Here is a 21,867-nt window from a genome sequence, read left to right as displayed (position 1 = left end):
CTGGAGACAGGTTCCCTTTAACTGTTGAGTGACTGAAGGGGTCCCAGTGCCCTCCACACTCAGCCGACACCTCTCCATGTTCCTCTCCATGTTCCTGCAGAAGATAATGACTGTGTAGAGATAACTGTTCAGAATGTTGGAAGAGAAGCAGCTTTCATTGTACCTGCAGAAAAAGAGAAATGGAAGCAGACCTAGGCCGGAAAGTGAATGAACTGGGAGCGCAGGTCGTCTTCTCATCCATCCTCCCAGTAGATGGACATGGTCCAAGGAGATGGGTATCATCTTACGAAAACATGGGATGATGCACATGCTTAGATTACAAACCTTGAAGGCTGCATCGTATTAGAAACAGGCTTAACAAAAAGGGAGGAGGTTTTGCATTGTATGTTATGAAAACATATAATTACACAGAGATCCAATCTTCAGAGACTGGTAGCTCTGTAGAAACTGGGTAAGAATGCAAGGAGAGAAGAACGGACACTATTGTAGGTGTTTAATATGGGCCACTTGGACAGACTGAAGATATGGATGAACTCTTATTACATCAGGTGTCTCTGTTCTCAAAAAAGTGTGATGTACTGATCATGGGAGATTTTATCTATCCAGATTTTTGTTGGGAATCTCTCTCAGGCAAAAGTCCTGGGACCAGAAAACTCTTATCCTCTCTTGCTGCCAATTTAACTTTCAAAAGGTAGAAGAAAGAACAAGAGGATCTGCAATCTTGAACCTAATTCTTACCAAGAGGGAGGAGATGGTTGCGGAAGTAAAGGTGGCTGGGAATTCAGGAGGCAGCGATCATGGTATACTCTCATTTTGGATTAGAAGAGGAGCAAGACCAGCGAGGGCTCAGACTTTAAGGGTGGACTTCAGAAAGGCAGATTTTAAAGGGAACCTGTCACCCCCCCCAGGGCGTTTTTAAGTAAAAGTGCCACCTTCTGCATCTCTAAGGCTGCATTCTGTGAAGGTGCTCTTATGTTTTTGCTGCTCAATAACCCTGAAATATTCAGTTTTATAAATAGCGTGCCATGCCGTATTGAGTCTGGGGGGTACGTTTTTTTTCCCCGGACTCCCAGCCGTCCATCATCCCCCTCAGTGCCGCCTTCTCTGTATTCATGGTGCCTGCGCTGTGCTCTCATTTTTCGAGCATGCGCCGTGCGTGCTGCCCAGGAACTTACATCAAGTGGTGTAAGCAGATCGCGCCCGCGCACAGCGCCAGATTCCAGCCCTGGAGTGTGAATAAAGCACAGCACACTGCGGGGCGGGATCTCGGGCCTCCGCGACACGCAGGCGCGATATCAGCTGATGTGAGCCCACGGGCACAATATAAATATCCGATCAATTTAAGAAAAAATGCCAAAAACCTAGAAATATGTTTGTACAGAATCCGCTCCATAATTAATTACAAACCAATCATATCATGGCATCACGGTTGTTATAGCGACTGCACCCAATCCAATCTGCCAATCGGACACCCCCTCATCCCAACCTGCAGCAACCGTACCGGTAAGGTAGATCCGCATTATAAGACGCACCCCCATTTTCCCCTCAAATTTGGGAGGAAAAGTGCGTCTTATAATCTGAAAAATACGGTATGTACATGCGTTTTGTCTGGTAGTTGGTTGTTCCCTCCCTTGGTGTCAGGTGATATGTTTTGTATTTATAGTTTTGTCCCTGGTCTAAATGATTATATAGTGCGGGATTAGGATCTCGGCATGTGGTCATCTGAGTCCCGACACTACAGCTCTTACGTCACTTGTGAGCGCGCGCACTGAGTGGAGGACCTGCGGATGTGGTCATGTGACTTGGTCACGTGATCGGATTCCCGGGTCACTGATCTGGTGCTTGTCGGCTGGCGGTGAAGCAGTTAATGATGGCGTGCTCCGGGTTCACTGCGGTAGTGTCAGTACTTGTGATTAGCTAATGAGGCCGATTTATGGCGCCAATGCTTATATATTCTCCTATTGGTCAGGGGCTTCTGTGTGTGCGTCCCTCATGGGTCGGAAGATAACAACCGTGACGCCATGATAGGATTGGTTTGTAATTATGGGGCGGATTCTGTACAAACATTTTTCTAGGTTATTGGCGTTGTCTTAAATTGATCGGATATTTATATCGCACTTGTTAATGTGTAATTAATTGTGTATGTAGTGATTTTGTGATGATGTAAATTGGGCAGTACCTTGTTTGTGATCGGTGTGCATGCGCCACCACTATAGACGGCTGCCATTTTATGCTTTCTGTACACTTGATAAAGACCAATTGTGGTCATAACATCCTATCATGGCGGAATAAAGGGTTTTTTTTGGTGGGGGGGTTTCATCAACTGGACTGGATGTTTTTCCTTTCTATTATTTGTATCACTTGATGCCCTGTTTGGATGCGGCTGGGGCACGCGCAGCGGCTAGCCCTGTCTGGATGCGGCTGGGGCACGCGCAGCGGCTAGCCCTGTCTGGATGCAGCTGGGGCACGCGCAGCGGCTAGCCCTGTCTGGATGCGGCTGGGGCACGCGCAGCGGCTAGCCCTGTCTGGATGCGGCTGGGGCACGCGCAGCAGCTAACCCTGTCTAGATGCGGCTGGGGCACGCGCAGCGGCTAGCCCTGTCTGGATGCGGCTGGGGCACGTGCAGCGGCTAGCCCTGTCTGGATGCGGCTGGGGCACGCGCAGCGGCTAGCCCTGTCTGGATGCGGCTGGGGCACGCGCAGCGGCTAGCCCTGTCCTGAGGCGGCTGGGGTACGCACAGCGGCTAGCCCTGTCTGGAGGCGGCTGGGGCACGCTCAGCGGCTAGCCCTGTCTGGAGGCGGCTGGGCCACGCTCAGCGGCTAGCCCTGTCTGGAGGCGTCTGGAGCACGCGCAGTAGCTAGCCCTGTCTGGAGGCAGCTGGGGCACGCACAGCTGGACTGGATGTTTTTCCTTTCTATTATTTCACAACGCCAATAATGAAACCCACGGTGGTTAGCCGTACATGAATTATATATACCTACAAACAGGCACCACACATTGATAATATAGAAAAAAACTCTTTATTAGACATTATTAAAACACCAAGTATAATAAAAATAGCCCACAATGGGCAGCAGGTAAGAGACAACAGGTACAGAAAAAGAAGAAGGGTAGACACCTGGCGACAAAATCATGAGCAAATGCTCTAAATTACTGACGTGAAATACTAACTTAAAGGTTCTTTGTATGTAGATAAGGGTACTAAGGTTGTATAATCCTACATAGTTTTTGCAGCATAGTATATTGCTAATACCGCAGTATATTGCTATAATCTATGCAAAATTAATCGCAATGCAGTGTTGCATAACAAAAAGCACATATGCTGCTTATACAAAGGAAGGCTAGTACCTTTTGTACAATAGAAAATGCACAAAGGCTATTTATGACCCAGCACATAAGAAAAACAACATCAGTAAATATTTACCAACCCAAGTAGATAGCCAGGCGTCCACCACACCCGACGCGCGTTTCGCATGGAGTTGCTTGACTGAATACCGAATACTGCGGTATTAGCAATATACTATGCTGCAAAAACTATGTAGGATTATACAACCTTAGTACCCTTATCTACATACAAAGAACCTTTAAGTTAGTATTTCACGTCAGTAATTTAGAGCATTTGCTCATGATTTTGTCGCCAGGTGTCTACCCTTCTTCTTTTTCTGTACCTGTTGTCTCTTACCTGCTGCCCATTGTGGGCTATTTTTATTATACTTGGTGTTTTAATAATGTCTAATAAAGAGTTTTTTTCTATATTATCAATGTGTGGTGCCTTTCTATTATTTGTATCACTTGATGCCCTGTTTGGATGCGGCTGGGGCACGCGCAGCGGCTAGCCCTGTCTGGATGCGGCTGGGGCACGCGCAGCGGCTAGCCCTGTCTGGATGCGGCTGGGGCACGCGCAGCGGCTAGCCCTGTCTGGATGCGGCTGGGGCACGCACAGCGGCTAGCCCTGTCTGGAGACGGCTGGGCCACGCACAGCGGCTAGCCCTGTCTGGAGGCGGCTGGGCCACGAGCAGCGGCTAGCCCTGTCTGGAGGCGGCTGGGGCACGCGCAGGGGCTAGCCCTGTCTGGAGGCGGCTGGGGCACGCGCAGCGGCTAGCCCTGTCTGGAGGCGGCTGGGGCACGCGCAGCGGCTAGCCCTGTCTGGAGGCGGCTGGGGCACGCGCAGCGGCTAGCCCTGTCTGGAGGCGGCTGGGGCACGCGCAGCGGCTAGCCCTGTCTGGAGGTGGCTGGGGCACGCGCAGCGGCTAGCCCTGTCTGGAGGCGGCTGGGGCACGCGCAGCGGCTAGCCCTGTCTGGAGGCGGCTGGGCCACACGCAGCGGCTAGCCCTATGAACCAATGAGAAAAGGAGCACCAAGAGAACCAAGAGTAAAACATGATAACAACAGCTTTATTTAATACAAGATAATAAACAGAAAAAACACAGGACAGATGACAGGGAACACACCATGGCGGTGGCACCACAGGAAACAGCAGGCAAAACTAATTACAAAAGCATCACAATGAGCCTAACTAATGTGCACCCAAACCTAGTAAACATACATGTGTAACAATATGTTTGGGCAAATGCCAGTAGTAAGGGGCACCAATACAGAATGGCTTCAGAAAGATGCGACAGAATGACAATGAAAAGAATATTACCTGCGGGACCGTGATGCCACCCACCCCAACGCCGCGTTTCGGCCTCGTGCCTTCTTCCGGGGGTATGGCATCATCAATAGGGGCCAGCGTTTTAAATGTTATGAGAGCCAATCCAGAGCGCCGTTACAATGAGACCCAATATGGTGGCGCATGCGCAAATCGGCTGCATCCAGAAGGCAGAGCGACACCAAGGGCATCAAGCAAGGCCGAGGACCGCGTCACCATGAACCGCCCACATGGTTCTTTTCTCTTCCAAGCCGGCCAAGAGTACAAATCAGGTCAGATTTGTTACACAGTATCACTCTAGGTGGGGGGAGATGTCCAATGCTCTGGCCAAACATTGGCCCATATTGCTTGCGGATCCCATTCTAAGGCAATATCTGCCCTCACATCCTTCTGTCACAGCACGGAGATCCAAACATTTAGGGGATCACCTGGTTAGGAGTTATTTAAAACCGGCAATACCTTCTCCAATCTTTTCCAATGTACCTAATCGCTCTCGATGGGGCTGCAGACCATGTGGGAATTGCATAGCGTGCCCCAACATTGACTCTGCTACGCAATTTTTGTCATCAGATGGCCGTGAATTCACCATTACACATACGATCAATTGTCAAACTACAATGGTGGTATATCATGGAACATGCCCCTGTAATAAAATATATATTGGGCTTACAACACGCACCCTAAAAGTCAGAACACGGGAGCATGTATGTGACATTTTGGCGGCTGCCAAGGTGGAGAACGCAGAGTGTCTAAAAACTATTCCTAGACATTTTAAGCTACACCACTCTTGTGATCCCTCTGGTTTTAGGATTAAGGGCATTGACCACCTGATTGTTGATTTACGTGGCGGTAAATTGAGCCGCCATCTAGCGCAGAAAGTGGTGCGTTGGATATGGAGACTCCAGACATTACATCCCTTAGGTCTCAATGAAAGTCTCAGTTTCGCCTCATTTCTTTGAGTAGACCATCCCCTTGATCATCTTAGTCATGCTTTTTAATTGGTATCTTGTTTTGTGTCATATTTTAACCCTTCTTTTGTTGTTTATATTTTTATTTTTTTAGATTGGGTCCTTTGGATCCTCATCATTGCGGCCTTTTGCTCCTGCACCTTTTCTTAGAAATATGTGGGATATCACCTTTTATGAAGATCACTGCGTCTGATCTACGGATCATTCATCTTTTTATACTATTTATTCATCATTTGTAATTATTCTGTAGCACTGGCGTAATCACGATCACTTATCATTATTCATTTTTTATAGTAATTGTTTTTTATGTATAATGTTTTACTTATTTGTACTATTTAGTCATTATAATACTCTTCCTCTCTTTTTGTGGGGGACTAATTCCACTTTTATATTTTTGCACTTTGCACTTTATCACATTGCATATTTACTGGTTGATCCCTCCTGTCTTTTGGTCCGCAATGTTTTTAGTCATATATATTATATATTAGGGTTTTCTCAGCCAGTGTTTTCTCATCGGGATGCCGTTCCTTCCATACTTACCTGACCCAGTGCGCATGCGCGTCGGCGCTCTGTTGCCAGGCGATGCTGATGGCGTCTCTTTGGCTTGTCTGGGGTCTGACGCCGCCGCCGCTCACGTGATTTCATGTGGGCGGTTCATGGTGACGCGGTCCTCGGCCTTGCTTGATGCCCTTGGTGTCGCTCTGCCTTCTGGATGCAGCCGATTTGCGCATGCGCCACCATATTGGGTCTCATTGTAACGGCGCTCTGGATTGGCTCTCATAACATTTAAAACGCTGGCCCCTATTGATGATGCCATACCCCCGGAAGAAGGCACGAGGCCGAAACGCGGCGTTGGGGTGGGTGGCATCACGGTCCCGCAGGTAATATTCTTTTCATTGTCATTCTGTCGCATCTTTCTGAAGCCATTCTGTATTGGTGCCCCTCACTACTGGCATTTGCCCAAACATATTGTTACACATGTATGTTTACTAGGTTTGGGTGCACATTAGTTAGGCTCATTGTGATGCTTTTGTAATTAGTTTTGCCTGCTGTTTCCTGTGGTGCCACCGCCATGGTGTGTTCCCTGTCATCTGTCCTGTGTTTTTTCTGTTTATTATCTTGTATTAAATAAAGCTGTTATCATGTTTTACTCTTGGTTCTCTTGGTGCTCATTTTCTCATTGGTTCATACTCTATTGGCACTGAACCTTATTATACATACCCTGACACCCCTTCCATTGTTTAGGTGTGGTGTGTATATTTTGCTCTTGGATTTGCAGCGGCTAGCCCTGTCTGGAGGCGGCTGGGCCACGCGCAGCGGCTAGCCCTGTCTGGAGGCGGCTGGGCCACGCGCAGCGGCTAGCCCTGTCTGGAGGCGGCTGGGCCACGCGCAGCGGCTAGCCCTGTCTGGAGGCGGCTGGGGTACGCGCAGTAGCTAGCCCTGTCTGGAGGCGGCTGGGGCACGCACAGCTGGGCTGGATGTTTTTCCTTTCTATTATTTGTATCACTTGATGCCCTGTCTGGAGGCGGCTGGGCCACGCGCAGCGGCTAGCCCTGTGTGGAGGCGGCTGGGGTACGCGCAGCGGCTAGCCCTGTCTGGAGGCGGCTGGAGCACGCACAGCAGGTTGCACTACCAGTGAGAACAGTAGTGATTTGCAACCATACATGTATGAAGTGTGAGGGCCCATTATCCCCTGGACCTTTTCATTGGCTATGAACTCTCTGACCCCACAGGACTATGATGGGCTTATTGTCCGTTCAGCCACCAAGGTTTCCTCAGAAGTTTTGACTGCAGGAACAAGACTGAAGGTGGTGGGAAGAGCAGGAACTGGAGTGGACAATGTGGATGTGGAAGCTGCTACCAAGAGCGGGATCATTGTAATGAAGTAAGAGTCTCATGTATCGTGTAACTGAGTTACATCCTGTAGATCTTTTATTATAAAAATGAAAAACATAATAATAATAATAATAGAAACAAAACAGAAATATCAACCAGTAAAATAATCAGTATAATGAGCACAGGTCCAGGCGCTCGTTCTCTCCTCTCACAGTCTACATTTACAGAATAATAACTGCTTTCACCTTCTGGTTCGGTCACCCAAAAAAAATAACAAACAAATAAAATAATAGCAAACAATACTATACCAAACTTTTTTTTAAATTTAAAATAATCTCAAACTAAACAAATATATACAATACTAAGCTAACCACTACCCCACACTCAAGCGCACCATTCCCAACCCCCGCACTGACCTGAGAGCTGGTCCTGCGTCTCATGCATCAGTCCATGTCCAACGTCCATAGGCCAGATCAGGCAGTGCCAGTTTTTCCCCCAAACAACCCAGTGCCCCATAGTCCCACAAGATAAACCCACCTCCCCCCTTTCCCACCACCCAACCTAACACCTACACCCAAATCTATATCCCCATATACAATATATACAATATATACAGCAGCACACACCACAATAATTACAAAACACGAAGCCCAAGTTCGGCGCCTGCAGCCCTACATCACTGTATAATGATCAAACAAAACAAAAATCTACAGTGTCAGCAGCAGCCCACCACCAGGAAAGGAGATGACCAGACTAGGGCACACTAAAAGAAAAGCCCCTCCAGAGGAGAGCGGCCCTCCGTGTGCCCAGTCTCCCATACTCCAGAGAGCGCACCTTCACCAGGTCACCGAGTATGGTCCTAAACACATCGTCCACTGGGAGGATTTTTCGTTGCGTCGATACTAAGCACCGCGCGTTCCACGTGTGATACCTAACCACTGCGCTAACTAGAAATAAGGTGCAGCGGTCCCGACCACCAAGGTCTCCGAATGCTCCATAGGCCCATTACGCATAGGAGAGACCGGCCAGCCGAGACCAGCCAATGAAGGCGCCCACCCTGTTGTACACCTCGATGGGACAATGGAGCAGGAAGTGGTCCATGCTTTCCAGCACGGTACCACAATCCTCCTGGGGACAGTTCCTGCCCTCAGAGCTCCTACACTTCAGATTGTCCCTCACACAGTTTCCCATGGAAGCAGCGCCAAGCCAAGTCCCAAAACTTCCGAGGGGATCCTGATAGAATTCAAAAGATGCAAACCCACCCCAAGATCCCGACTTGGGCAGTCCCTGAGCGCCAGAGGCCTCTGAAAATGGGTCAACAGAACCCTACTGTCAAGTAGTTTCCTTGGCAGAGTCCTGATCTCCCACATTCCCAGACCCCACTGACGAATTACCTTCAGAACCAAGGTAGCGTAAGCCGGAAGATGTCCATGCGGTATGCGAAGATCCTTCACTTGCCCTCCTGTCTCCCATTCCTGGAAGAAAGGCTGAAACCATCCCCTACAGGAGAATACCCACGGAGGAGCCCTCTCTTTCCAGAGGTTTGCGATATTGATCTTAATGAAGGTATCCACAAGGAATACCACAGGGTTGACCATACCCAACCCTCCTAGTCTCCTCGTACGGTAAGTAAGCTTTCAGGTTCAGTCTATTCTGGGGTGCTGTGTACATACATTACTTATGGTGTGATACTGTTAGATTCAGCAGGCTGGCCCGGCCACTGTCAGTGCAGCACTCCAGTCACTATCCCTTCTCAGCTTCGTTCTTCACCCCCCTCCGCACTGTCCGCTCTTCTCCTGTGCTTTGTATTAGAGAAGTTCAGCTGTTGGTCTGTCCACTTTTCTACTATATGACATTCATTTGTCCCCCTCTACATGCAGCACACCCACCGGAAACAGTATTAGTGCAGCGGAGCTGACATGTGGCCTCATCCTCAGCCTCTCCAGGTGGGTGCACTTACTTATGCATGTGATAGTGGTGTGATCCCTTCTTCATTTAATCATCTGTTTTCAGGCAGGTTCCTCAAGCTGCGTCTTCAATGAAGCAGGGGAAATGGGACAGGAAGAAGGTATGAATCTCAAAGCAGTTGGTTTTAATGACACTCTGGGTAATGAGGTCGAGGGTCAGAAAATGATGTAGTGGTGGGGGGGGGGGGTCACCAGCCAGACACACTGAAGGGTGAGAGAAACCAGTAAGAACTTTTACTAACTATCCCCTGTCCCCCAGTACATGGGCTCCGAGCTGCACGGGAAAACGCTGGGAATCCTGGGGCTTGGACGGATCGGGAAAGAAGTGGCAACAAGGATGCAATCATTCCAGATGAAGGTGCGGAACTGTCTGATGCTGTCACTGTGATACATTGTGCCGCCATCCGGTTCTCCACCATGTCCCCAAAGCAGAGGAGCCACCCTCTGAGGTCACCTCACATCTCCCCACCCAAGGTTCTACCAGTCCCTTCTTCTTATCCCGTACCGCCTGCTAGCAATGCTTTTAGGCCTCACCATCACCCCTACCCAACTCCCCGCCGTCTCCTGCCCAACTCCCCGGCCTCACCGTTGCCCTTGTGCCGACTCCCTGGCCTCGCCTTCGCCCCTACCTGACTTTCCCTCCTTTGCCCGGCCTTGCTGTCACCCTTGCCATCACCCTTGCCGGACTCCCAGACCTCGTTGTTGCCCCTGCCCATGATGTTCCTCCAAGGTGACTTTTATTCCCTCTCTGTTCTATCCGATCCTTCTTCCTGTCCATTATTTTCTTTTCACTTCCGCAGACCATTGGATACGATCCCATAATCCCCCCAGAAGTCACAGCGGAGTTTGGGGTTCAACAGTTTCCTCTAGAAGAAATCTGGGGTCAGTGCGATTACATCACTGTGCACACGCCTCTACTGCCCTCCACCACAGGTATATACAATGCCATAAAAAAAGTCGTCGTGCCCCGTGAATGTTTCCACATTTTTTTTTCAACAAACTTAAATGTATTTCTTGTGATAATACAAAGTAGCAAGTATCTGTGACGTGTAAAGGTTTATTAATTATTACAAAAATATAAATTTGTAAATTGAACCCCCTAAATAAAATCTTAAGTGACCAATCGCCCCCAGAAGTCACATAATTGGTACATTGCGTCCCCCTGGGTAAGATCTCTCCTCTGTATAACTACAGCTGTTTTGTGAAGGCCTCAGAGGTTTGTGTGAGGACATTAGGGATCGAACAGCATCATGAAAACCAAGGAGCCCACCAGACAGGTCAGGGATAAAGTGGGGGACAAGAGGAAAGCAGGGTTAGGTTATAGAAAATAGCCCAAGGTCTGAACGTCTCACGGAGCATCAATCCATCATCCAAACATGAAAGGAGTATGTAGCAAGTGCAAACTTAACAAAACATGGCCATCCACCTAGCCTGACATCCCGAGCAAGGAGAGCACTAATTAGAGAAACAGCGAAGCCCATTGTAACTGGAGGAGCAGCCGAGATCCATAGGTTGTCGGGGGGGGAACATGTTCACAGGACGACTATAAGAGCTCATACCCATCACGTAGCATCTGATGGCAGTGTGATTTTAACATGAACTTTTACATAGAGCAATTCTCGGTCATTTACACATCGTTTCCCAAGGAAATATTCTTCAATAAATATATAATAAAGAGAGAGAATAGATAGCTATATTGATAGATACAAAAAGATATATACATAGATAGAAATATGTGAGTGAGATAGATCGGTGCTTTGTGTGTAGTTTACTGTTCTTGTTTTTTTTTTTTAGTAAATTAAATTTCTTTCTGAAAAAACTGAAATGGGATCCCCAGACATTTTATTAACCAGCAGAGGGATAGCGGACAGCTGGGGGCAGATGTTTATAGCCTGGGAAGGGGGTAATAAACATAGAGCTTCCCAGGCTATTAATATCAGCTCTCAGAGGTATATTTAGTCTTTCCTGGTTATTAAAATGGGGGATACCCCCAAAAATGATGTAGGGTCCCCGTATACTTAATAACCAGCAAAGGCTGGGAAGTGTCATGGATATTCCCCAGAAATGGTGCATCCGCAAGATCTGCCAATTCTGGCACTTAGCCTCACTCTTCTCACTTGCCCTGGTGCGGTGGTAAGTGGGGTGACAGTTGGGGAGGGGGGTTGGTGTCACCTTTGTATAGTCAGGTGGCAACAAGCCCAGAGTTTAGTAATGGAGAGTGTCAATAAGACAGAAGACCTTTCTGACAGCACCGCGAGCATGAGAACTTTCTCACACTCATGGTGACATCAGTGAGGTAAAAGGAGTTCACCGCGAGGCGCTGAGGTGGGAGAGACAGAGCCCAAAAGACTGCAGAGAAAGGGGGAGAGACAGACCCCAAAAGACTGCAGAGAAAGGAGGAGAGAGACCCCAAAAGACTGCAGAGAAAGGGGGAGAGACAGACCCCAAAAGACTGGAGAGAAAGGAGGAGAGACAGACCCCAAAAGACTGCAGAGAAAGGAGGAGAGACAGACCCCAAAAGACTGCAGAGAAAGGAGGAGAGACAGACCTCAAAAGACTGCAGAGAAAGGAGGAGAGACAGACCCCAAAAGACTGCAGAGAAAGGAGGAGAGACAGACCCCAAAAGACTGCAGAGAAAGGAGGAGAGACAGACCTCAAAAGACTGCAGAGAAAGGAGGAGAGACAGACCCCAAAAGACTGCAGAGAAAGGGGGAGACAGACCCCAAAAGACTGCAGAGAAAGGAGGAGAGACAGACCCCAAAAGACTGCAGAGAAAGGGGGAGAGACAGACCCCAAAAGACTGCAGAGAAAGGAGGAGAGACAGACCCCAAAAGACTGCAGAGAAAGGGGGAGAGACAGACCCCAAAAGACTGCAGAGAAAGGAGGAGAGACAGACCCCAAAAGACTGCAGAGAAAGGAGGAGAGACAGACCCCAAAAGACTGCAGAGAAAGGAGGAGAGACAGACCCCAAAAGACTGCAGAGAAAGGGGGAGAGACAGACCCCAAAAGACTGCAGAGAAAGGAGGAGAGACAGACCCCAAAAGACTGCAGAGAAAGGGGGAGAGAGGTTTGTTGCCAATAATTAGTACACCCTGGATCATTCCGTTACCGTCATTAACACTCGTTACTTTGCGCCATAACAGATCATACATGTGCCGTTAGTAATGTGAAATGTTCCTGGGGTGTGAAGACTTTCTCCTGTCAGTCTCCAGCACTGTGCTCCTCTCCTGGGCTGAACACTTCTCCATTTCTCCAGGTCTCATTAATGACGCTGCGTTCTCCATGTGTAAGCGCGGGGTCCAGGTCATAAACTGCGCCCGAGGGGGAATCATCGATGAGGCGGCATTACTGCGAGCCCTGGAGAGCGGGCAGTGTGGGGGCGCCGGGCTGGACGTCTTCACCGAGGTCAGTGGAGAAGAGTGAACCCCGACAACCAGGGCACAGCCCACCCTGACATCCGGGAGAGTGACAACCGAGGCACTCCTGACCCCGACAACCAGGGCACAGCCCACCCTGACATCCGGGAGAGTGACAACCGAGGCACTCCTGACCCCGACAACCAGGGCACAGCCCACACTGACATCCAGGAGAGTGACGACCGAGGCGCTCCTGACCCCGACAACCAGGGCACAGCCCACAGTGACATCCAAGAAAGTGACAACCGAGGCGCTCCTGACCCCGACAACCAGGGCACAGCCCACACTGACATGCGGGAGAGCAACAACCGAGGCGCTCCTGACCCCGACAACCAGGGCACAGCCCACACTGACATCCGGGAGAGCGACGACTGAGGTGCCCCTGACCCCAATGACTAATGCGCCCCTGATCCTGACGCATGACATTACTGCATGTTTTTCAGGAGCCTCCTCGGGATCGGGCCCTTGTAGACCACCCACTAGTGATCAGCCTCCCTCACCTCGGGGCCAGCACACACGAGGCTCAGAACCGCTGCGGAGAGGAGATCGCTGCGCAGATTGTGGACCTGGTGAAGGAGCGGGCTCTTCTTGGGGCCGTGAGTATCTGAGGGTCTTGGACCCCGATTTATCTCTCTCTCATCCAATTGTTCTACAACCAGTGAGGAAATAACAAATCTGTCCTGTGAGATCTCAGCGTGTCCAGCAGAGGGCAGAGCAGGAGGTACGCAGCCCCCACTTTATATCGGGTCACTGGACTAAGCCGACAGATTCCCCCCCACACAGAGGAGAGCGGGGTCTCTAGTGCCCCTTATAGGGAGTGGAGCAGACTGTGGCGTCCGTGGTTATACCTGTGGAGCAGACTGTGGAGTCCATGGTGATACCTGTGGAGCAGACTGTGGCGTCCGTGGTTATACCTGTGGAGCAGACTGGTGTCCGTGGTGATACCTGTGGAGCAGAATGTGGTGTCCGTGGTTATACCTGTGGAGCAGAATGTGGCGTCCGTGGTTATACCTGTGGAGCAGACTGTGGCATCCGTGGTTATACCTGTGGAGCAGACTGTGGTGTCCGTGGTTATACCTGTGGAGCAGACTGTGGAGTCCGTGGTTATACCTGTGGAGCAGAATGTGGCGTCCGTGGTTATACCTGTGGAGCAGAATGTGGCGTCCGTGGTTATACCTGTGGAGCAGAATGTGGTGTCCGTGGTGATACCTGTGGAGCAGACTGTGGTGTCCGTGGTGATACCTGTGGAGCAGACTGTGTTGTCTGTGGTTATACCTGTGGAGCAGACTGTGTTGTCTGTGGTTATACCTGTGGAGCAGACTGTGTTGTCTGTGGTTATACCTGTGGAGCAGACTGTGGTGTCTGTGGTTATACCTGTGGAGCAGACTGTGGTGTCCGTGGTTATACCTGTGGAGCAGACTGTGGGGTCCGTGGTTATACCTGTGGAGCAGACTGTGGGGTCTGTGTGGTTATACCTGTGGAGCAGACTGTGGTGTCCGTGGTTATACCTGTGGAGCAGACTCTGGCGTCCGTGGTTATACCTGTGGAGCAGACTGTGTTGTCCGTGATTATACCTGTGGAGCAGACTGTGGTGTCCGTGATTATACCTGTGGAGCAGACTGTGGTGTCCGTGGTTATACCTGTGGAGCAGACTGTGGGGTCCGTGGTTATACCTGTGGAGCAGACTGTGGGGTCTGTGTGGTTATACCTGTGGAGCAGACTGTGGTGTCCGTGGTTATACCTGTGGAGCAGACTGTGTTGTCTGTGGTGATACCTGTGGAGCAGACTGTGGTGTCTGTGGTTATACCTGTGGAGCAGACTGTGACGTCCGTGGTTATACCTGTGGAGCAGACTGTGGCGTCCGTGGTTATACCTGTGGAGCAGACTGTGGTGTCTGTGGTTATACCTGTGGAGCAGACTGTGTTGTCTGTGGTTATACCTGTGGAGCAGACTGTGGTGTCTGTGGTTATACCTGTGGAGCAGACTGTGTTGTCTGTGGTTATACCTGTGGAGCAGACTGTGGCGTCCGTGGTTATACCTGTGGAGCAGACTGTGTTGTCTGCGGTTATACCTGTGGAGCAGACTGTGGTGTCTGTGGTTATACCTGTGGAGCAGACTGTGTTGTCCGTGGTTATACCTGTGGAGCAGACTGTGGTGTCTGTGGTTATACCTGTGGAGCAGACTGTGGTGTCTGTGGTTATACCTGTGGAGCAGACTGTGTTGTCTGTGGTTATACCTGTGGAGCAGACTGTGGCGTCCGTGGTTATACCTGTGGAGCAGACTGTGGTGTCTGCGGTTATACCTGTGGAGCAGACTGTGGTGTCCGTGGTTATACCTGTGGAGCAGACTGTGGGGTCTGTGGTTATACCTGTGGAGCAGACTGTGGTGTCTGTGGTTATACCTGTGGAGCAGACTGTGGTGTCCGTGGTTATACCTGTGGAGCAGACTGTGTTGTCCGTGGTTATACCTGTGGAGCAGACTGTGGGGTCCGTGGTTATACCTGTGGAGCAGACTGTGGGGTCCGTGGTTATACCTGTGGAGCAGACTGTGGCGTCCGTGGTTATACCTGTGGAGCAGACTGTGGCGTCCGTGGTTATACCTGTGGAGCAGACTGTGGTGTCCGTGGTTATACCTGTGGAGCAGACTGTGTTGTCTGTGGTTATACCTGTGGAGCAGACTGTGGCGTCCGTGGTTATACCTGTGGAGCAGACTGTGTTGTCTGCGGTTATACCTGTGGAGCAGACTGTGGTGTCTGTGGTTATACCTGTGGAGCAGACTGTGGTGTCTGTGGTTATACCTGTGGAGCAGACTGTGGCGTCCGTGGTTATACCTGTGGAGCAGACTGTGGGGTCCGTGGTTATACCTGTGGAGCAGACTGTGGCGTCCGTGGTTATACCTGTGGAGCAGACTGTGGGGTCTGTGGTTATACCTGTGGAGCAGACTGTGGTGTCTGTGGTTATACCTGTGGAGCAGACTGTGGGGTCTGTGGTTATACCTGTGGAGCAGACTGTGGGGTCTGTGGTTATACCTGTGGAGCAGACTGTGGTGTCTGTGGTTATACCTGTGGAGCAGACTGTGGTGTCTGTGGTTATACCTGTGGAGCAGACTGTGGTGTCTGTGGTTATACCTGTGGAGCAGACTGTGGCGTCCGTGGTTATACCTGTGGAGCAGACTGTGGGGTCTGTGGTTATACCTGTGGAGCAGACTGTGGCGTCCGTGGTTATACCTGTGGAGCAGACTGTGTTGTCTGTGGTTATACCTGTGGAGCAGACTGTGGCGTCCGTGGTTATACCTGTGGAGCAGACTGTGTTGTCTGCGGTTATACCTGTGGAGCAGACTGTGGTGTCTGTGGTTATACCTGTGGAGCAGACTGTGTTGTCCGTGGTTATACCTGTGGAGCAGACTGTGGTGTCTGTGGTTATACCTGTGGAGCAGACTGTGGTGTCTGTGGTTATACCTGTGGAGCAGACTGTGTTGTCTGTGGTTATACCTGTGGAGCAGACTGTGGCGTCCGTGGTTATACCTGTGGAGCAGACTGTGGTGTCTGCGGTTATACCTGTGGAGCAGACTGTGGTGTCCGTGGTTATACCTGTGGAGCAGACTGTGGGGTCTGTGGTTATACCTGTGGAGCAGACTGTGGTGTCTGTGGTTATACCTGTGGAGCAGACTGTGGTGTCCGTGGTTATACCTGTGGAGCAGACTGTGTTGTCCGTGGTTATACCTGTGGAGCAGACTGTGTTGTCTGCGGTTATACCTGTGGAGCAGACTGTGGTGTCTGTGGTTATACCTGTGGAGCAGACTGTGTTGTCCGTGGTTATACCTGTGGAGCAGACTGTGGTGTCTGTGGTTATACCTGTGGAGCAGACTGTGGTGTCTGTGGTTATACCTGTGGAGCAGACTGTGTTGTCTGTGGTTATACCTGTGGAGCAGACTGTGGCGTCCGTGGTGATACCTGTGGAGCAGACTGTGGGGTCCGTGGTTATACCTGTGGAGCAGACTGTGGAGTCCGTGGTTATACCTGTGGAGCAGACTGTGGCGTCCGTGGTTATACCTGTGGAGCAGACTGTGGTGTCCGTGGTTATACCTGTGGAGCAGACTGTGGGGTCTGTGGTTATACCTGTGGAGCAGACTGTGTTGTCTGCGGTTATACCTGTGGAGCAGACTGTGGGGTCTGTGGTTATACCTGTGGAGCAGACTGTGGTGTCTGTGGTTATACCTGTGGAGCAGACTGTGGTGTCCGTGGTTATACCTGTGGAGCAGACTGTGTTGTCCGTGGTTATACCTGTGGAGCAGACTGTGGGGTCCGTGGTTATACCTGTGGAGCAGACTGTGGGGTCCGTGGTTATACCTGTGGAGCAGACTGTGGCGTCCGTGGTTATACCTGTGGAGCAGACTGTGGCGTCCGTGGTTATACCTGTGGAGCAGACTGTGGTGTCCGTGGTTATACCTGTGGAGCAGACTGTGGGGTCTGTGGTTATACCTGTGGAGCAGACTGTGGAGTCCGTGGTTATACCTGTGGAGCAGACTGTGGCGTCCGTGGTTATACCTGTGGAGCAGACTGTGTTGTCTGCGGTTATACCTGTGGAGCAGACTGTGTTGTCCGTGGTTATACCTGTGGAGCAGACTGTGGTGTCTGTGGTTATACCTGTGGAGCAGACTGTGGTGTCTGTGGTTATACCTGTGGAGCAGACTGTGGGGTCCGTGGTTTATACCTGTGGAGCAGACTGTGGGGTCCGTGGTTTATACCTGTGGAGCAGACTGTGTTGTCCGTGGTTATACCTGTGGAGCAGACTGTGGTGTCTGTGGTTATACCTGTGGAGCAGACTGTGGTGTCTGTGGTTATACCTGTGGAGCAGACTGTGGTGTCTGTGGTTATACCTGTGGAGCAGACTGTGGGGTCCGTGGTTTATACCTGTGGAGCAGACTGTGGGGTCCGTGGTTTATACCTGTGGAGCAGACTGTGTTGTCCGTGGTTATACCTGTGGAGCAGACTGTGGTGTCTGTGGTTATACCTGTGGAGCAGACTGTGGTGTCTGTGGTGATACCTGTGGAGCAGACTGTGGGGTCCGTGGTTATACCTGTGGAGCAGACTGTGGCGTCCGTGGTTATACCTGTGGAGCAGACTGTGGCGTCCGTGGTTATACCTGTGGAGCAGACTGTGGTGTCCGTGGTTATACCTGTGGAGCAGACTGTGTTGTCTGCGGTTATACCTGTGGAGCAGACTGTGTTGTCCGTGGTTATACCTGTGGAGCAGACTGTGGCGTCCGTGGTTATACCTGTGGAGCAGACTGTGTTGTCTGCGGTTATACCTGTGGAGCAGACTGTGGTGTCTGTGGTTATACCTGTGGAGCAGACTGTGGCGTCCGTGGTTATACCTGTGGAGCAGACTGTGTTGTCCGTGATTATACCTGTGGAGCAGACTGTGGTGTCCGTGATTATACCTGTGGAGCAGACTGTGGCGTCCGTGGTGATACATGTGGAGCAGACTGTGTTGTCTGTGGTTATACCTGTGGAGCAGACTGTGGTGTCCGTGGTTATACCTGTGGAGCAGACTGTGGGGTCCGTGGTTATACCTGTGGAGCAGACTGTGGGGTCCGTGGTGATACCTGTGGAGCAGACTGTGGTGTCCGTGGTTATACCTGTGGAGCAGACTGTGGGGTCCGTGGTTTATACCTGTGGAGCAGACTGTGGCGTCCGTGGTGATACATGTGGAGCAGACTGTGGGGTCCGTGGTTATACCTGTGGAGCAGACTGTGGTGTCCGTGGTTATACCTGTGGAGCAGACTGTGGGGTCCGTGGTTATACCTGTGGAGCAGACTGTGGGGTCCGTGGTTTATACCTGTGGAGCAGACTGTGGCGTCCGTGGTGATACATGTGGAGCAGACTGTGTTGTCCGTGGTGATACCTGTGGAGCAGACTGTGGTGTCCGTGGTTATACCTGTGGAGCAGACTGTGGGGTCCGTGGTTTATACCTGTGGAGCAGACTGTGGGGTCCGTGGTGATATCTGTGGAGCAGACTGTGGTGTCCGTGGTTATACCTGTGGAGCAGACTGTGGTGTCTGTGGTTATACCTGTGGAGCAGACTGTGGGGTCCGTGGTGATACCTGTGGAGCAGACTGTGGGGTCCGTGGTGATATCTGTGGAGCAGACTGTGGTGTCCGTGGTTATACCTGTGGAGCAGACTGTGGGGTCTGTGGTGATACCTGTGGAGCAGACTGTGGTGTCCGTGGTTATACCTGTGGAGCAGACTGTGGGGTCCGTGGTGATACCTGTGGAGCAGACTGTGGGGTCCGTGGTGATATCTGTGGAGCAGACTGTGGTGTCCGTGGTTATACCTGTGGAGCAGACTGTGGGGTCTGTGGTGATACCTGTGGAGCAGACTGTGGGGTCCGTGGTGATACCTGTGGAGCAGACTGTGGTGTCCGTGGTGATACCTGTGGAGCAGACTGTGGGGTCCGTGGTGATATCTGTGGAGCAGACTGTGGGGTCCGTGGTTATACCTGTGGAGCAGACTGTGGGGTCTGTGGTGATACCTGTGGAGCAGACTGTGGGGTCCGTGGTGATACCTGTGGAGCAGACTGTGGTGTCCGTGGTGATACCTGTGGAGCAGACTGTGGCGTCCGTGGTGATACCTGTGGAGCAGACTGTGGCGTCCGTCAGTCCAGTATTAGGAGGAGCAGAGGAGTTTCCTGTAGACTTTAGTAAGAGGAAATGTTTCGCCTTCTGCTTTTATATTTTTGGCCTCTATGATGGATGTGACCTCTTGCTCATTATTTCAGCAGTGATGAGTTAATTGCCTTCTGCTTTTGCTCCTCTCTTGTGATCATGGTGTCATCATGGTGTCCTGGTGTTCTCGGGCGGCGCCCGCCCAGGTACTCTGCAGCTTGTGCTGTGTGACCCGGTGCCGGGGTTACTGGTCATGGGTGAACCTCGGTTACCACCGACCTGTTTGTGTCTCCTCAGGTCAATGCCCCGGCCCTCAGCAAGGCCTTCTCCCCAGAAACCAAGCCCTGGGTCAGGTTGGGGGAATCGCTGGGTCGTCTTCTTCGCTCCCTGTCTCCAGAAGTCCAAGGAGAGATCCAAGTGATCACTTCAGGTGAGAAGCCTCCATGGTCGCAAGACGTTGCCTCATATCTGCTGAATAGACCACAGAAGGCAGAGGGAGTGATCGTGGCTCGTTGTCATCAGATCTGTCACCAGAGAACTCTTGGTGCTGGACAATGAGTCACTCTGCTTATCCCACATGTTCTTCTAACACTAGGAGGCGCTCTGAAGAATTCAGGCTCATTCCTCTGCTCGGCCGTCGCTATCGGACTTCTCCATAACCCAGACAAGAAAGTTAATCTAGTGAACGCCTGCCTCTTCGCCAGAGAAGTCGGAATCCAGGTGACATTTTACTATAGGGTGCCATCATCAGTATGTTGGGTCCGGCGGTATAGTGTCCTCAGGATATATGGCTCAGACTCCAGAATAACCTCAATACCCCCCCCCCCCTCCATGGTCGCTCAGCCGCCAACATCAGTATGTTGGGTCCGGCGGTATAGTCTCCTCAGGATATATGGCTCAGACTCCAGAATAACCTTGATACCCCTCCATGGTCGCTCAGCCGCCATCATCAGTATGTTGGGTCCGGCGGTATAGTGTTCTCAGGATATATGGCTCAGACTCCAGAATAACCTAGATACCCCCCCGATGGTCGCTCAGCCGCCATCATCAGTATGTTGGGTCCGGCGGTATAGTGTCCTCAGGATATATGGCTCAGACTCCAGAATAACCTAGATACCCCCCCGATGGTCGCTCAGCCGCCATCATCAGTATGTTGGGTCCGGCGGTATAGTGTCCTCAGGATATATGGCTCAGACTCCAGAATAACCTCAATACCCCCCCCCCCTCCATGGTCGCTCAGCCGCCAACATCAGTATGTTGGGTCCGGCGGTATAGTCTCCTCAGGATATATGGCTCAGACTCCAGAATAACCTTGATACCCCTCCATGGTCCCTCAGCCGCCATCATCAGTATGTTGGGTCCGGCAGTATAGTGTCCTCAGGATATATGGCTCAGACTCCAGAATAACCTTGATACCCCTCCATGGTCGCTCAGCCGCCATCATCAGTATGTTGGGTCCGGCGGTATAGTGTTCTCAGGATATATGGCTCAGACTCCAGAATAACCTAGATACCCCCCCGATGGTCGCTCAGCCGCCATCATCAGTATGTTGGGTCCGGCGGTATAGTGTCCTCAGGATATATGGCTCAGACTCTAGAATAACCTAGATACCCCTCCATGGTCGCTCAGCCGCCATCATCAGTATGTTGGGTCCGGCGGTATAGTCTCCTCAGGATATATGGCTCAGACTCCAGAATAACCTTGATACCCCTCCATGGTCCCTCAGCCGCCATCATCAGTATGTTGGGTCCGGCAGTATAGTGTCCTCAGGATATATGGCTCAGACTCCAGAATAACCTTGATACCCCTCCATGGTCGCTCAGCCGCCATCATCAGTATGTTGGGTCCGGCGGTATAGTGTTCTCAGGATATATGGCTCAGACTCCAGAATAACCTAGATACCCCCCCGATGGTCGCTCAGCCGCCATCATCAGTATGTTGGGTCCGGCGGTATAGTGTCCTCAGGATATATGGCTCAGACTCTAGAATAACCTAGATACCCCTCCATGGTCGCTCAGCCGCCATCATCAGTATGTTGGGTCCGGCAGTATAGTGTTCTCAGGATATATGGCTCAGACTCCAGAATTACCTGGATACCCCTCCATGGTCGCTCAGCCGCCATCATCAGTATGTTGGGTCCGGCAGTATAGTGTCCTCAGGATATATGGCTCAGACTCCAGAATTACCTAGATACCCCTCCATGGTCGCTCAGCCGCCATCATCAGTATGTTGGGTCCGGCGGTATAGTCTCCTCAGGATATATGGCTCAGACTCCAGAATAACCTTGATACCCCTCCATGGTCGCTCAGCCGCCATCATCAGTATGTTGGGTCCGGCAGTATAGTGTCCTCAGGATATATGGC

General features: G+C 51.1%; 1 protein-coding gene across 1 annotated transcript in view; it reads left to right on the top strand.

Moving 5' to 3' along the window:
* The window catches only part of PHGDH (phosphoglycerate dehydrogenase), a 36,621-nt gene that overhangs the window by 3,477 nt on the left and 11,277 nt on the right, over positions 1-21,867 (top strand). Inside the window, exons 2-10 of the mRNA XM_077273670.1 lie at positions 7,353-7,504; positions 9,336-9,401; positions 9,469-9,523; positions 9,682-9,780; positions 10,223-10,355; positions 12,679-12,827; positions 13,282-13,434; positions 19,802-19,934; positions 20,100-20,224. Coding sequence (XP_077129785.1) covers positions 7,353-7,504; positions 9,336-9,401; positions 9,469-9,523; positions 9,682-9,780; positions 10,223-10,355; positions 12,679-12,827; positions 13,282-13,434; positions 19,802-19,934; positions 20,100-20,224 — 1,065 coding nt within the window. The remainder of the gene's footprint in view (positions 1-7,352; positions 7,505-9,335; positions 9,402-9,468; positions 9,524-9,681; positions 9,781-10,222; positions 10,356-12,678; positions 12,828-13,281; positions 13,435-19,801; positions 19,935-20,099; positions 20,225-21,867) is intronic.

The sequence above is a fragment of the Ranitomeya variabilis genome, chromosome 7, assembly GCF_051348905.1.
Source record: "Ranitomeya variabilis isolate aRanVar5 chromosome 7, aRanVar5.hap1, whole genome shotgun sequence".
Lineage (NCBI taxonomy): Eukaryota > Metazoa > Chordata > Amphibia > Anura > Dendrobatidae > Ranitomeya > Ranitomeya variabilis.
This window is presented reverse-complemented; position numbering and strand designations above follow the sequence as displayed.